Raw genomic sequence first — 14,159 nt, forward strand, 5'->3', positions numbered from 1 at the left:
ATGTAACTCAAAACAGACTTACAAAACGGTCAAACTGAACAAGAAACTTAAGACAGACAGCACCCAAATTCAGGTTTCACCAGGTGTTTTAATTTCTGAAACAAGACAAAACATGCCTGTACACAGGCAAAAGTCTTTCCTTCCATGCAGAAAGAAATCATGCTCTATTCAATCCAGCACAGCTAACAGCAGTGAAACACAGTGCTTATTGTGCTCAGACGATACTGCAGCAACCCATTAACACTTCATTACTTAAAAAAACAAAGTACATTATGGCTCAAAACAGAGCAAAAGTTGATGGTACAAGTTACACAAATGATTCTTTTGAATCACTTCTGAGACCAAGTTAACCTTCTACAGGTCAAAGAGGAAATGACAGGATGTTATGGAATGATTAAGGAAAACTATAGGTGGAATTTGACAGCAGGGTTTAATCGACTTCCTCCATGCGAGAGGCGTCATCATCTCCTTCAAGAGGGGGTATGTCTTCAGAAACAGGGACAGAGCTCGGCTCCTCAACAGGCACGTCTTCATCCTCATCAATACCTAAACCAGATAAAACAAAACATTAAGAGCAATACAGCCAAATATGCATTCAATATTTAGTCAGCTTTTTGAACATTGGCACGCTCAAAACTCATGCATTTGCTCTGAAATGGCTCAATGTTTCCACATCGTATATACCAAGATGAACAAATTTAGTGGATACAGATGATTAAAAAAAAAACATTGCCGTTTAGAACCATTTACCTACATATTTTTACTGTAAACATTGCACTTTGAGATTTCAAACAAATCAATTCAAAAATGATTCAATGATTAATTGAATTGGTTCAAATGGTCCATTCAAGTAGTCAACTAAAAACAAAACTCAAGTGAGATTATTAAAAGCATTGGTTCATTCTCTTGAATCGGCAGTCAGAGATTGCAAAACGATTCCGGAGTCTTTGGGGAAATTGTAATTTGGCCATTAAGGAAATAAAATTGATTAAATTCTTAAGTGAATGTCGTAATTGTTATTTGATAAAATGCGATCACATTCGTCAATCCATTTAAAGGCATTTGATTTGTCGGAAATCTCACCCAGTCCCAGTTTGATCATTCTGTAGATGCGGTTGGAGTGCGTCTGAGGATCATCCAATGAAAATCCAGAGGACAGCAGAGCGGTCTCAAACAAGAGAATGACCAGATCCTTCACGGCTTTGTCGTTTTTATCTGCATCAGCCTTCTGTCTCAAGGTCTCCATGATGGGATGGTCAGGGTTGATCTCCAGGTGCTTCTTGGCCATCATGTAGCCCATGGTGGAGTTGTCCCTCAGGGCCTGGGCCTTCATGATTCTCTCCATGTTGGCCGTCCAACCGTAAGTACTTGTCACGATACAACAGGGTGAGGAAACCAGCCTGTTTGATACAGTCACCTGGAGAGATGAGGGAAATCAGCATTAGTTTTGTTTCTCTCTTATGAGGTCATAGCTGCTCATTCACCATTAGAGCACAACACATGTTAGGGGTGCATTCAACACAAATGCATTTAGTAAAATGAGGAACAGGTATGTTAGCAGGTCAGAAATCTCTCTTTTCTTTTAATACACATCAGACAAAACCAGGGCACAAAAACCAGCCTTTCAAACTCACCATCTGTACAACTTGTTTGATTAGGAATCCTGTTTATAACAAAGTTTAGAATTAATGACTGATCAATTTGGGTTGAAGGCTAATTTGGCTACTTCAGGTGTAAGAGTGGTTTCTAAAAATGTGGGATTCATGTGAAATCTAAACTCCAAACCCTCAAAAGTGAACCACACATAGTCTACAGGCAATTGCTTTAACCATTGTGCAATTTAAATTAGTCATGTGGACTGCGCTCATTACAGCAAAAATAGATCAAAAGAGCAGTCCACTTTTAATGCAAGGTACAACACAAACGCAAAGAGAACTGGGTTCTTTTCCCACTTAATTCACTTTTGGTTTGGCACTTTGGTAGACGACTCGTTAACACACCTTTTCTACTTTCTTGTCCAGAATCTCCTTCATGAGCTTGCAGAGGTTTTCAAACTTGGCCTTGTCTTCCTCCATCTTTTTCTTCTCCTCCTCATCCTCAGGAAGCTCCAGCCCCTCCTTGGTGACGGACACAAGAGTCTTGCCGTCAAAGTCCTTCAGCTGCTGTATGCAGTACTCGTCAATGGGCTCGGTCATGTACAACACCTCAAAACCTCTCTTGCACACACGCTCCACGAAAGCAGAGTGAGCAACCTGGTCTTTGCTCTCACCTGGTGAACAGACTCATTAGTTGCTTATTTATCGGACTCTTGGCAAATGGTTGATTGATCCTGAAGCCTCTTACCAGTGATGTAGTAGATGGACTTCTGGTTTTCCTTCATACGGCTGACATATTCTGTGAGGGAGGTCATCTCGTCACCGGACTGCGAGCTTTGGTAACGCAGCAGTTCCGACAGCTTCTTGCGGTTCTGAGAGTCCTCATGGATGCCGAGCTAGAGAACAGATTAACGTTGTTAACATGCTTGGCAATCTAGATAACATGATACATTTACAATGCTCTCAACTTGCATGACATAACATACTTTCAGATTCTTGGAGAACGCATCATATAACTTATTGTAGTTGTCCTTGTCCTCCGCAAGCTCAGCGAAGAGTTCCAGGCACTTCTTAACGATGTTCTTGCGGATGACTTTTAGAATCTTGCTCTGTTGGAGCATCTCTCTGGAGATGTTCAGAGGCAGATCCTCAGAGTCCACAACACCACGAATAAAGTCTGCAAGTGACAGCGTCCAGAGTGAAAGCAATTAACATTAGAACCACATTTTCTATATCAATGCATCCCTTGAGGTTTCAAAAAGCCCGTCACGTCTGATTCGATGCACAACTTGAAGACTGAGGACAAGATGTTACAGGCACAAAGATACTTACTGAGATACTCTGGGATGAGATCCTCACAGCTGTCCATGATGAAGACCCTTCTGACGTATAGCTTAATGTTATTCTTCTTCTTCTTATTTTCGAAGAGGTCGAAAGGGGCACGGCGAGGGATAAAGAGCAGAGCCCGGAACTCCAGCTGACCTTCCACGGAGAAATGCTGTAGGACATAAAAACAAATTTCAGGTCGATTCTCCATTAAGGCACTGGGCACACTCATGGCAAAGTGCTTCTTTGTTCTTTGCTCAGAGGTAAAAATTTCTAAACGGATGTAGATGTGTTTGCACCAGCTCACTACTAACTCTGCATGCCGGTGTGTTCATGTTGACTGTTCTTAACTGACTGAACAGGCTTCAAAGTAGCTCCAGGTCACGCCTACCAATGATGCTGACAAATGGCAGTAAGGAGTTTAGTAGCCGGTATGAAGTTTTCTTGATAGTCTGCGCTGGTGAGCTGTTATGAACCACCGAAACTAACTCAAACACCTTTTTGGCCAGTTCTAAAATAACATCACACCTGTTTGTTCTTTGATTTCATAGTTAGTGAGCAGGGGGCTTCGCATGTCCACCAATACGTTACCTTGACAGCCAGGTGCTCTTCCCAGTCGTTGGTCAAGCTCTTGTAGAACTCTCCGTACTCCTCATTGGAGATGTCATCAGGGTTCCTGGTCCAGATGGGCTTGGTCTTGTTCAGCTCCTCCTGGTCGATGTACTTCTCCTTGATCTTCTTTTTCTTCTTCTTGTCCTTGTCTTTGGAGTCCTCTTCATCATCTGAGCCCACATCCTCAATCTTGGGCTTGTCTTCACCTTCCTCCTTTTCCTCCTTCTCAGGTTTCTCCTCCTCTGCCTCATCATCACTGATCTCCTTGTCGCGTTCTTTCTCCACCTGTGCGAGAACGATTGAGTGGAGGTTTGTTACATTTTCTAACCCAAAGCATGAGCAATAGTAACAGTAATCCCACTTACAAAGAGAGTGATTGGGTATCCAATGAACTGAGAGTGCTTCTTGACCACCTCCTTCACCCTCTTTTCCTCAATGTACTCCGTTTGATCTTCTTTCAGGTGAAGAATGACTTTGGTTCCACGGCCGATAGGCTCATCTGGATAATCGACAGTTGCATGAACACCACTGACCCCTTAAAATGTTGCATTTATGCCTTTAGGTTAGACGGGTAACAAACAGAACATACCGTGATCAACCTTGACTGTGAAAGAGCCACCAGCAGACGACTCCCAGACATACTGCTCGTCATCATTGTTCTTGGTGATGACGGTGACCTTCTCAGCAACCAGGTAGGCGGAGTAGAAGCCCACTCCAAACTGACCAATCATGGAGATGTCTGCACCAGCCTAAAAACAGAAGACAGTTACTGTAAAGAGCTGTAATAAATTGAGGAAAACTGTGCTTTATTTGAAACACCCATTTTAATAACCCAGCATTTCAGTGATATATATATATATATATATATTACAAATAAAGTCACCTGAAGAGCCTCCATGAAGGCCTTTGTCCCGGACTTTGCGATGGTACCCAGGTTATTGATAAGATCGGCTTTGGTCATTCCGATACCAGTGTCGATAATGGTAAGAGTGCGTTCATTAACATTGGGGATAATGTCGATCTTCAGGTCCTTTCCATTGTCCAGTTTGGTGGGATCAGTCAAACTTTCATATCTGATTTTGTCGAGAGCCTGTGAAGTAAAATAATCAATATCAAAAATATGATAGAAGTACTAAGCTAGCACTGGAAACAATTTAATCAGATTAATCATTTTTGCACTTTTATGGGATTCCCGTTTCATACCAAATCACCATTCTACACCCTTATTCCATGTCTATGCCCATAACCTCACCCATGATGAAATTATAGCAGATTTATAAATAAAATGTCACAAAGTATAGAATCTGTACTCGTTAGAGAATCAAATTTAATCTCATAGTTGTGGGTCTTACGTCAGAGGCGTTGGAGATGAGCTCCCTGAGGAAGATCTCTTTGTTGGAGTAGAAGGTGTTGATAATGAGAGACATCAGCTGGGCGATCTCTGCCTGGAAGGCAAAGGTCTCGGCCTCCTCCTCTTGGCGCATTTCTTCAGGCATCTGAAGAAATGGATTAGGGTGATGTTAAGCATTGATTTTTAGTGTACACGATGCTCAAGATTGGGGGGGACACATAAAACCCATATTAATTTACTAATCTGAATAAGGGAGATGTTGGGGGCATTGCCCCCCATAGATTTTCCTTTTGCCCTTCAGAAACTTGACACCCCCTTCCCAGTCCAATGAAGAAACAACCACCCACCCACCCTAAAGATCAAATTGCACCCCTCAAAAAATAAAAGTACGGGCCCTGAAAAACCAACAAACAGACATTTTGAATGCCAGATATCAATAATCTGTTCAATTTGGACAGAGTAGGCAAGTTAAACTGATTGTACTAAATCAGTTTACAAAAAGGTAAATTAAAAGGTGCACTCAGTAACTTCTGTCTTTGTCATCTTTGACTTACACTGACACCTAGCAGTGTGGATGCAGCATCATTTAATAGTTTTCAGTTTCAGATGCCATTGTAGAAACGTAGTATCCACAATCAAGTCATGATTACTTTAATCAATGAGTGAAAATGTCAAATAACAGGACGGTTAAGGAGATTAAGCGAGTACAATTCGGCTGGTTATGTGATTCTAACATGGCCGCCCCCATGTGCGGACCCTCTCCATGTATTATAACAGCTTATATAACGTTACTGATATGACTGGAGTCTTCATTTCAATGCGAGTGCTCATGATTTCCTATATATACACTGCAAAATTACAATTCATGTCTTTGAGTTAAACTTTTTAAATGAGTAAAAAATTACTGCCTGCATCTTTAAAATTATGTTGTCGTGCATTTCGTCTATAAAAGACCCGGATGCGGAAGAACGTGGCGCAGAAGGACAATGAGCTCAACACGTGTTTTAGTGCCGCAATTTCTACAAATCGCATTAGTATAAGTTAATTGTCTAAAAGCTGTTTGATTCACACTTCCATAGTAGGTTTGCACTCGAACAGACAACTTAAATAAAAAACCGCTGACCGTTACACTAAAGACTAAGCGGTGTGTTTCTACAGGCCTGAGATAAGTGACTACACCGGCGTCTGCATCATTACAAAACCGACAAACATTAGATGAAATAAATGATGATCTGTTAGTTTTAACCCACGTCTATTGGTTTCGTTTAATTAATAACAACATATGGAGTAATTTTAGGTTAAAATCAGTTACCCACCTTGGTTAGATTCGTTGATTTTCTAATAATTTAATCGCCAAAGACAGCTAATCTCCCCAACACTAATCCTCAAGGAAACAGAGGACACAACCTCGCGTGCGCGGCTCTTTTCTTTATACTCCGCCTTTGAATGTGTGCGGTTGTATTAATCCGCGCCCATATGGAGTTATACCTGTGCCAAAATTATATTTTGAGCGCACAAAACATTTCTGCGTGTGCAAGATGATATTTTGAGCATGCAAAAAGGTATTTTGCACGCAGAGTGGGTAGGAGGAGAAAGCAAAATGTACGAATTCTGAGCAAATTCACATTCAAATAAACTTTTCAAAGCGTAAAATTTTATTTTTATAATAAATTTGCTTTTGTAAGAAAATAAAACTAAAACTTTTAAAAGTCAAAGCACATGCAAAATAACTTTGTGCGCTCAATATCATCTTGCGCTTGCAAAAAACACATGTTTGCACTCAGAATATTATCTTGCATGTGCAAAATAATTTTTTGCACTCAAAATATCATCTTGCGAGTGCAAAATATTTTTTGTGTTCTTAAAATATCATCTTGCGCGTGCAGAAATGTTTTGGGTACTTAAAATATCATCTTATACATGCAAAATAACTTTTTGTGTGCTCAGTTTCATCTTGCACGTGCAAAACATTTTGTTCGCTCAAAATATCATCTTGTGCGTGCAGAAAAATGTTTTTGCACTCAAAATATCATCTTGCATGTGCAAAATAACTTTTTGTGCACTCAATTTCATCTTGCGAGTGCAGAATATTTTTTGTGTGCTCAAAATATCATCTTATGCGTGCAGAAAAAAAAATTGTATTCAAAATATCTTGCGCATGCAGAATTTCTTTTGCACTCAAAATATCATCTTACGCATGCAGGAATAAATTTTTGCACTCAAAATATTTGTGCATGCAGAAATTTTTTTTGCCACTCAAAATATCATCTAGCGCGTGCAAAATAACTTTTTGTGCACTCAGTTTCAATTTGCACGCGCAAAGCATTTTTGTGCGCTCAAAATATAATTTTGCACGTGCAGAATTGTGGCACATATATAACTCCATACGCCCACCGCGCAGTGCAGTAATACACAAAGTTCAATACTTTTAATGCGCGTCATGAGAAATAAACGCTAGAAATTGTTATATGTCTCTTTGTGGTAATCTTACAATTTAAGACTTCCATAGACACAAACAAATATTAGAACATCAGACAAAGACCATGAAATTGTTATTAAATCAGAAAACAGTTGGAAAGATGGGCGCAAAATGTGTGCTTCACTACATGAAGGGATATATATTTCGTTTAAACCGTGTCAAATTAATGTTTGACAAAAGTAGATGTAAAATAGTAGTAATATCATGGAATACGATTAAATAAATTCATAAAACAGTGCATTTTGGATAGTACTAAGTTTTATGTCGGAAGAACATGAGGAATTAGGACTAGTAGTACTTTGTCTTTTTCCAGCACTTTCCATGAACGTCCCACCTTCGATGACGTCACCTGTCAATCACATGCAGCTTGAAGCGTAAAAGGATAAAGCGACGTTGCTCATATTTTACCCTAAAATCAAAGGGACACAAATCTGTTATCATGAAAATTATATGTTATCATTTAGTTTGGCAAAATATAATTTATTCTGAATTTATTATGAATCTGGGAGAAATTGGAACGCTCAAACAAGACGCTCTAACGCCCAACGGTCAACGGATGTAGAAAGAAAGTCCCGCCTTACAGGTTAAAGAGCCAATCACCTTTTAGATAAAGACATCGCCTGTCAATCAACTCGAGAATACGCATGCGCATTAGCCAAACAAACCGGTAAAATTGCGTTTTTCAGCGTAATCTGAGGTAAAGGAGCACAATTTATAATAACTGTGTTGTTTGACTTTACTGCTTATTTAAAATAATTTATTTAATCGTAATCATGGCCAACCGTTTTTGAGATTTCGGTGTTCCCCCATTCAAGTAGATAGGAGCTGCACTGTCACGACTGGAAACAGCCTCCCGGGAGTTTGGATTCACCCAGAAATTAATTTATTTTTAATTTAAATTGAGCATTTTCTTTGCGTTGTCCATATTCATACGCACATGGTAAAAATTAAATAAATGCACTGAATGGAAGTAATAATTCTGCTGAGTGGGACATTTAATGCTATGTTTTTATGCTTCATTAGTTTACACAAAGGGCAGTAGTCTACAATAATAATTTATAGGAACATAATTTGTGGACTAGAAAAAAAAAAAGGATATTTCGGCAAAACATTTATTATGAAAAAATAAATAAATAGTAAACTACAAACGAATTATTACAATTAAATGAAGAGGAACTAAATAAAAGTAGCAATTTAGTAATTGCTTTAGGCTCTTGTTCTTATTTGTTTTAATTATTATAATTTGCCAATTTTGACTTTGTGAACCCTTCCATTCAGAGTCGTTTTAAAGATGTATTTTATATTTAATTTTATGACAGCCTTTGTGAGCATTTTTAATTATCAACAAATTGACATTTCAAATAGAATATGAAAATAAAATGTAGAAGAGGCGATTTTACGCATTCAAAATTTTATTTATATATTTTCACTTTATTTAATTTGCATTAATACCGCCTTTTTTATTTTTAAATAATTAGAGGTCTTTTATTTTGCCCGTTTTCCCATTTTCACCGGAAGCTGCAGGGCCGGTTTCTCGGTGAACTTTGCGTGAGAAGCGAGTTGTTATCGATTTGGTTTGTGTGAGTACAATCTATTAATCTGTTAGTTTTAATTTTGAGTTTAGATTTAATTTAATCATATAAGGCTTTGATTAAAGCGCGTTGACCAGCGGGAGAGCTTAAAATAAAGCCGGTTTTATAGCGTTAGCTCGCGGCTAGCTGCTGTCCGGACTGACTGAAATCATCCCCGCTGCTATTTTCCTACAAACCGGCTTTATTGAACGGTTTAAACCCATTAAATGTCACCGAAGGAATATCATTTATGTGTTTAAACGGGCTAGTTGTCATACACCTACCAATGTGGTTAATGAACCTTAAATAGTAGCCGCATTGTTGAGACATTGACCATTAAAGAAATGTGATTTCGGCCTTTCAGTGTGATTTGAGATCTTTTAGGTCTTTCAGGATTCATTTTAGTCCATTAAGCACTTTTCAAGTTGATTTCTGGTCAGGAAACTGGTTGAAGTCTTTAGTTTATTTCAGTTTGATTTCAGATCTTTTAGTTGATTTCATGGCACTTGAAAGACCTTTCATATTTGTCTTATCTAATGTTTTAATGGTGATAATGTAGCGTTATGTTGATGTTATGTGTTTCTCTTCTGTTTAAGGTGGGTGTTCTGCCCCAAGATGTCATTCCCTCCTCATCTGCCCCGGCCACAGATAGGCATCCCAACGATGCCTCCAGGAATCCCTCCTCCACAGTTTGCTGGATTTCCACCATCAATGCCTCCAGGTGATCAGGATAACCTACATAAATAAACCTGGCCTTTACACTAAACATGCTCCGTAGTGGTTGGTTATGCTATCTGAATACAAGCTGTCAAGTTAGCTGATGGTTGTTAAAATGTTTCGGAGACCATTTGGACAGTTGTTAAAATGTAACATTATTTAATCATTTCAATGGGTGAACTGTTCTACATGTTAAATTGGAGTAAATATCTAGATTCTGTTCTGTTGAATTGCATTTTTTGCCACTGATTCTCTGTGCACCACATAAACACAATGTTACGTGGAACATGCTTGTGTTTTAAAAGATTCAGTACTTCTGAAATATATTCAGTATTTCAGATTAGGATTCAGTGTTGTGGCATTGTAAATTTGTTTCCAGGGACTCCAATGATTCCAGTCCACATGGGGATCATGACATCAGCCCCTACGGTAAGCTTCCTCACTTTAAAACTTAAATAAGTAAATTATAATATTGAGTCAGCCAGTCATAAACTCTGACAGGGTAATATATACTGTGTATGTATGCATGTGTGTGTGTGTGTGTGTGTGTGTGTGTGTGTGTATATATATATATATATATACAGGTGCATCTCAATAAATTAGAATGTCGTGGAAAAGTTCATTTATTTCAGTAATTCAACTCAAATTGTGAAACTCGTGTATTAAATAAATTCAATGCACACAGACTGAAGTAGTTTAAGTCTTTGGTTCTTTTAATTGTGATGATTTTGGCTCACATTTAACAAAAACCCACCAATTCACTATCTCAAAAAATTAGAATACATCATAAGACCAATAAAAAAAGCATTTTTAGTGAATTGTTGGCCTTCTGGAAAGTATGTTCATTTACTGTATATGTACTCAATACTTGGTAGGGGCTCCTTTTGCTTTAATCACTGCCTCAATTCGGCGTGGCATGGAGGTGATCAGTTTGTGGCACTGCTGAGGTGGTATGGAAGCCCAGGTTTCTTTGACAGTGGCCTTCAGCTCATCTGCATTTTTTGGTCTCTTGTTTCTCATTTTCCTCTTGACAATACCTCATAGATTCTCTATGGGGTTCAGGTCTGGTGAGTTTGCTGGCCAGTCAAGCACACCAACACCATGGTCATTTAACCAACTTTTGGTGCTTTTGGCAGTGTGGGCAGGTTCCAAATCCTGCTGGAAAATGAAATCATCATCTTTAAAAAGCTGGTCAGCAGAAGGAAGCATGAAGTGCTCCAACATTTCTTGGTAAACGGGTGCAGTGACTTTGGTTTTCAAAAAACACAATGGACCAACACCAGCAGATGACATTGCACCCCAAATCATCACAGACTGTGGAAACTTAACACTGGACTTCAAGCAACTTGGGCTATGAGCTTCTCCACCCTTCCTCCAGACTCTAGGACCTTGGTTTCCAAATGAAATACAAAACTTGCTCTCATCTGAAAAGAGGACTTTGGAACACTGGGCAACAGTCCAGTTCTTCTTCTCCTTAGCCCAGGTAAGACGCCTCTGACGTTGTCTGTGGTTCAGGAGTGGCTTAACAAGAGGAATACGACAACTGTAGCCAAATTCCTTGACACGTCTGTGTGTGGTGGCTCTTGATGCCTTGACCCCAGCCTCAGTCCATTCCTTGTGAAGTTCACCCAAATTCTTGAATCGATTTTGCTGGACAATTCTCATAAGGCTGCGGTTCTCTCGGTTGGTTGTGCATCTTTATCTTCCACGCTTTTTCCTTCCACTCAACTTTCTGTTAACATGCTTGGATACAGCACTCTGTGAACAGCCAGCTTCTTTGGCAATGAATGTTTGTGGCTTACCCTCCTTGTGAAGGGTGTCAATGATTGTCTTCTGGACAACTGTCAGATCAGCAGTCTTCCCCATGATTGTGTAGCCTAGTGAACCAAACTGAGAGACCATTTTGAAGGCTCAGGAAACCTTTGCAGGTGTTTTGAGTTGATTAGCTGATTGGCATGTCAAAATATTCTAATTTTTTGAGATAGTGAATTGCCAAAATCATCACAATTAAAAGAACCAAAGACTTAAACTACTTCAGTCTGTGTGCATTGAATTTATTTAATACACGAGTTTCACAATTTGAGTTGAATTACTGAAATAAATGAACTTTTCCACGACATTCTAATTTATTGAGATGCACCTGTATATATACACAGTTGCAATCAAAATTATTCAACCCCCCTGACAAGCAATACATTCTGGTGATGTGAATTAAAACACATCAACTAAAATCTCAGTAAACAGTCAAAGTAAGTTTTTAATACACATTTGAGTGACTTTGAGAACAAAGAGTTCAGTTTACCCACATTTTAAAATAAAAAATAACAAATTCTCTCCACAAATGTCATGTCAAAAATATTCAGCCCCCAAAGTCAATCATTTGTGGAGCATCCTTTATCCTTAATAACAGCAAATAAATGTTTCAGGTAAGTGTTCTCAGGCTTCGGACACCTCTCTATTAGAATTTTTACACATTTCTCATGAGCAAAAGCTTCCAGCTCATTGACATTCTTTGGTTTCTGTGCTGCCACTGCTTCCTTGAAATCCCAACAAAGGTTTGCAATGGGATTTTAATGATGGACTGAAAGGGCCATTTAAGGACATTCCACGACCTATCCCTGAACCAGATTTTGGACAACTTGGATGTATCATTGGTGTTATTGTCTTGCTGGAAAGTCCAGTGATCACTGAGCTTCAATTTACACACTGAAGGCATCACATTTTTCATGCCAAAATGGCCTGATACCTGAGAGAATTCATGGTGTCAGTCACATAGTCAGGATTGCTGTTTCCTGCAGCCGCAAAACACCCCCATAACAGGACTGACCCACCTCCATGCTTGACTGTGGGGATGATGTCGTTCTTGTCATCACCTTGTCATCTTACTCCAGATGTACTGCTGACCCATGGGTGTAAAACTCATTTTCAGTTTAGTGTCATATGTCTATAAAACCTTCTTCCAGGACTCCACAGGTCTTTCCTAATTCCGGAATATTCAAGTCAACATTTCCCTTGAAGTTTTGCTTTCTTCCACACCCCAAGAAGGTTGCTGTTGTACCATATTTAAAAAATGTGTGAATGGTACTGCCAACTTTGTCTATTGGAAATGTGAAGTGCCTTGGAAGTGTACTTTTAGCCATGACCTTTCTTGTGTAATGAAATAATCTCCTCTATTAGCTTTTGAGACATCTTATTTTTAATTGCATTTGCAGATTGATGACTTAATTTAGTTTTAAAACAATTACTTGTGTAGTCTTACATATTTAAGAAACAGCTACATGCAATAGGGGTTGAATAATTATGACATGGCTGTATTTAAAAAAAATCCTGCTAATTAGAAATATTAGGTTATATATTCACACTATGACTTTGAATGTGTCACTCAACTGATATAGATGTAAAGTTGAAAAATTCTGGGTCATCAGAAAAGTTTACTTTTGTAAATCCTTACTTTTTAGGGGGGGTTGAATAATTTCAATTGCAACTGTATGTGTGTGTATAATTTTTCTCCTCTCCTGTTTATTACCCATCTGTAGGGATGGGACGATATGGTTCTCACAATTCATTTCTATATACGATATATGTGGTTCATGATTCAGTATAATAACTCTTAAATTACCAACTATGACAGAAAAGGGTTTATTTTTGTTTTTTTTTAAAATGACCAAAATTATAATTTTTCATCAAAATAAAGTACTTTATATTTACTTTAATGTAAATGCTCATAGTGTAAATCATTTTGTTTGTTGGTGCTGAAGAAGGTGCTAAATCATTGACGGGGGAGCTGAGCTTTGGTCACTAAATATGTGCAAAATCCGGCATGGCCAGGTGATTTTATTAATATCAGTTTGCACGTGGTGACAACAGAAGTGAAATCTCTATGCTGCAGCCTCAGTAAAACAGGCAACACACTTTCAGGGGTGTTTTCAGCTTTTTACAGTACTGTCTGAAGCACAGGTACAGCAAAACAGTGTAGCCTTATTGGGAGTCTGGGGACATGCTCCCCCGGGCCGGGAGAAACTTTTGGCAAAAACGGCAATAAAGCATTTAATTCTGGTGACTTTAGGAGAAGCCTTTTTACCTTTTCACAAGTATATTTCTTATGTGGCAATTAATGTAACTACGTGCTACAAGTATTGATAAAAGACTTATTTACCCAGCACATCCATCACTAGTTAAAGTTTCTTAAAATCAACTACCTTTCAAAAAAATAAAAATAGCTTGCTGTGGCAGGACCATGGTATTGTGATGGTATCAGATGGTAATAATGTGGTGCATAATTATAATTAATTATAATTTTTTATTTTTTTTATCACACATTATACATTTGCACATATACAGTGAAATTCTTCTTTTTCACATATCCCAGCTAGGCTGGGGTCAGAGTGCAGGGTCAGCCATGATACAGCGCCCCTGGAGCAGATAGGGTCAAGGGCCTTGCTCAAGAGCCCAACAGTGGCATCTTGGCGGTGCTGGGGCTTGAACCCCCAACCTTCTGATCAGTAACC

The 14,159-nt window shown here is 38.7% G+C and overlaps 2 protein-coding genes across 3 annotated transcripts in view; one reads left to right on the forward strand and one right to left on the reverse strand.

Annotated features, from left to right (window-relative positions):
* LOC127416300 (RNA-binding protein 25-like) overlaps positions 1 to 14,159 on the forward strand; it is a 204,042-nt gene that overhangs the window by 168,055 nt on the left and 21,828 nt on the right. Inside the window, exons 1-3 of one of the 2 annotated variants that reach the window (XM_051655569.1) lie at positions 8,871 to 8,943; positions 9,531 to 9,655; positions 10,031 to 10,080. In XM_051655569.1, coding sequence (XP_051511529.1) covers positions 9,550 to 9,655; positions 10,031 to 10,080 — 156 coding nt within the window. In that variant the 5' untranslated portion in view covers positions 8,871 to 8,943; positions 9,531 to 9,549. Of the gene's footprint in view, positions 1 to 8,870; positions 8,944 to 9,530; positions 9,656 to 10,030; positions 10,081 to 14,159 lie in introns of those variants that run through there. The other variant, XM_051655570.1, reaches the window with a different exon arrangement.
* LOC127416305 (heat shock protein HSP 90-beta-like) lies at positions 69 to 6,329 on the reverse strand. Its single transcript, XM_051655580.1, has 12 exons — positions 6,201 to 6,329; positions 4,886 to 5,029; positions 4,417 to 4,623; positions 4,123 to 4,282; positions 3,899 to 4,032; positions 3,513 to 3,818; positions 2,928 to 3,093; positions 2,582 to 2,772; positions 2,344 to 2,491; positions 2,001 to 2,269; positions 1,084 to 1,417; positions 69 to 546 (listed from the first exon to the last, which is right to left on the reverse strand). Exons 2-12 carry the CDS (start codon positions 5,027 to 5,029, stop codon positions 431 to 433), a joined length of 2,175 nt encoding a protein of 724 aa, XP_051511540.1. The 5' UTR covers positions 6,201 to 6,329; the 3' UTR covers positions 69 to 430.

This window comes from Myxocyprinus asiaticus, chromosome 25 (genome assembly GCF_019703515.2).
Source record: "Myxocyprinus asiaticus isolate MX2 ecotype Aquarium Trade chromosome 25, UBuf_Myxa_2, whole genome shotgun sequence".
NCBI lineage: Eukaryota > Metazoa > Chordata > Actinopteri > Cypriniformes > Catostomidae > Myxocyprinus > Myxocyprinus asiaticus.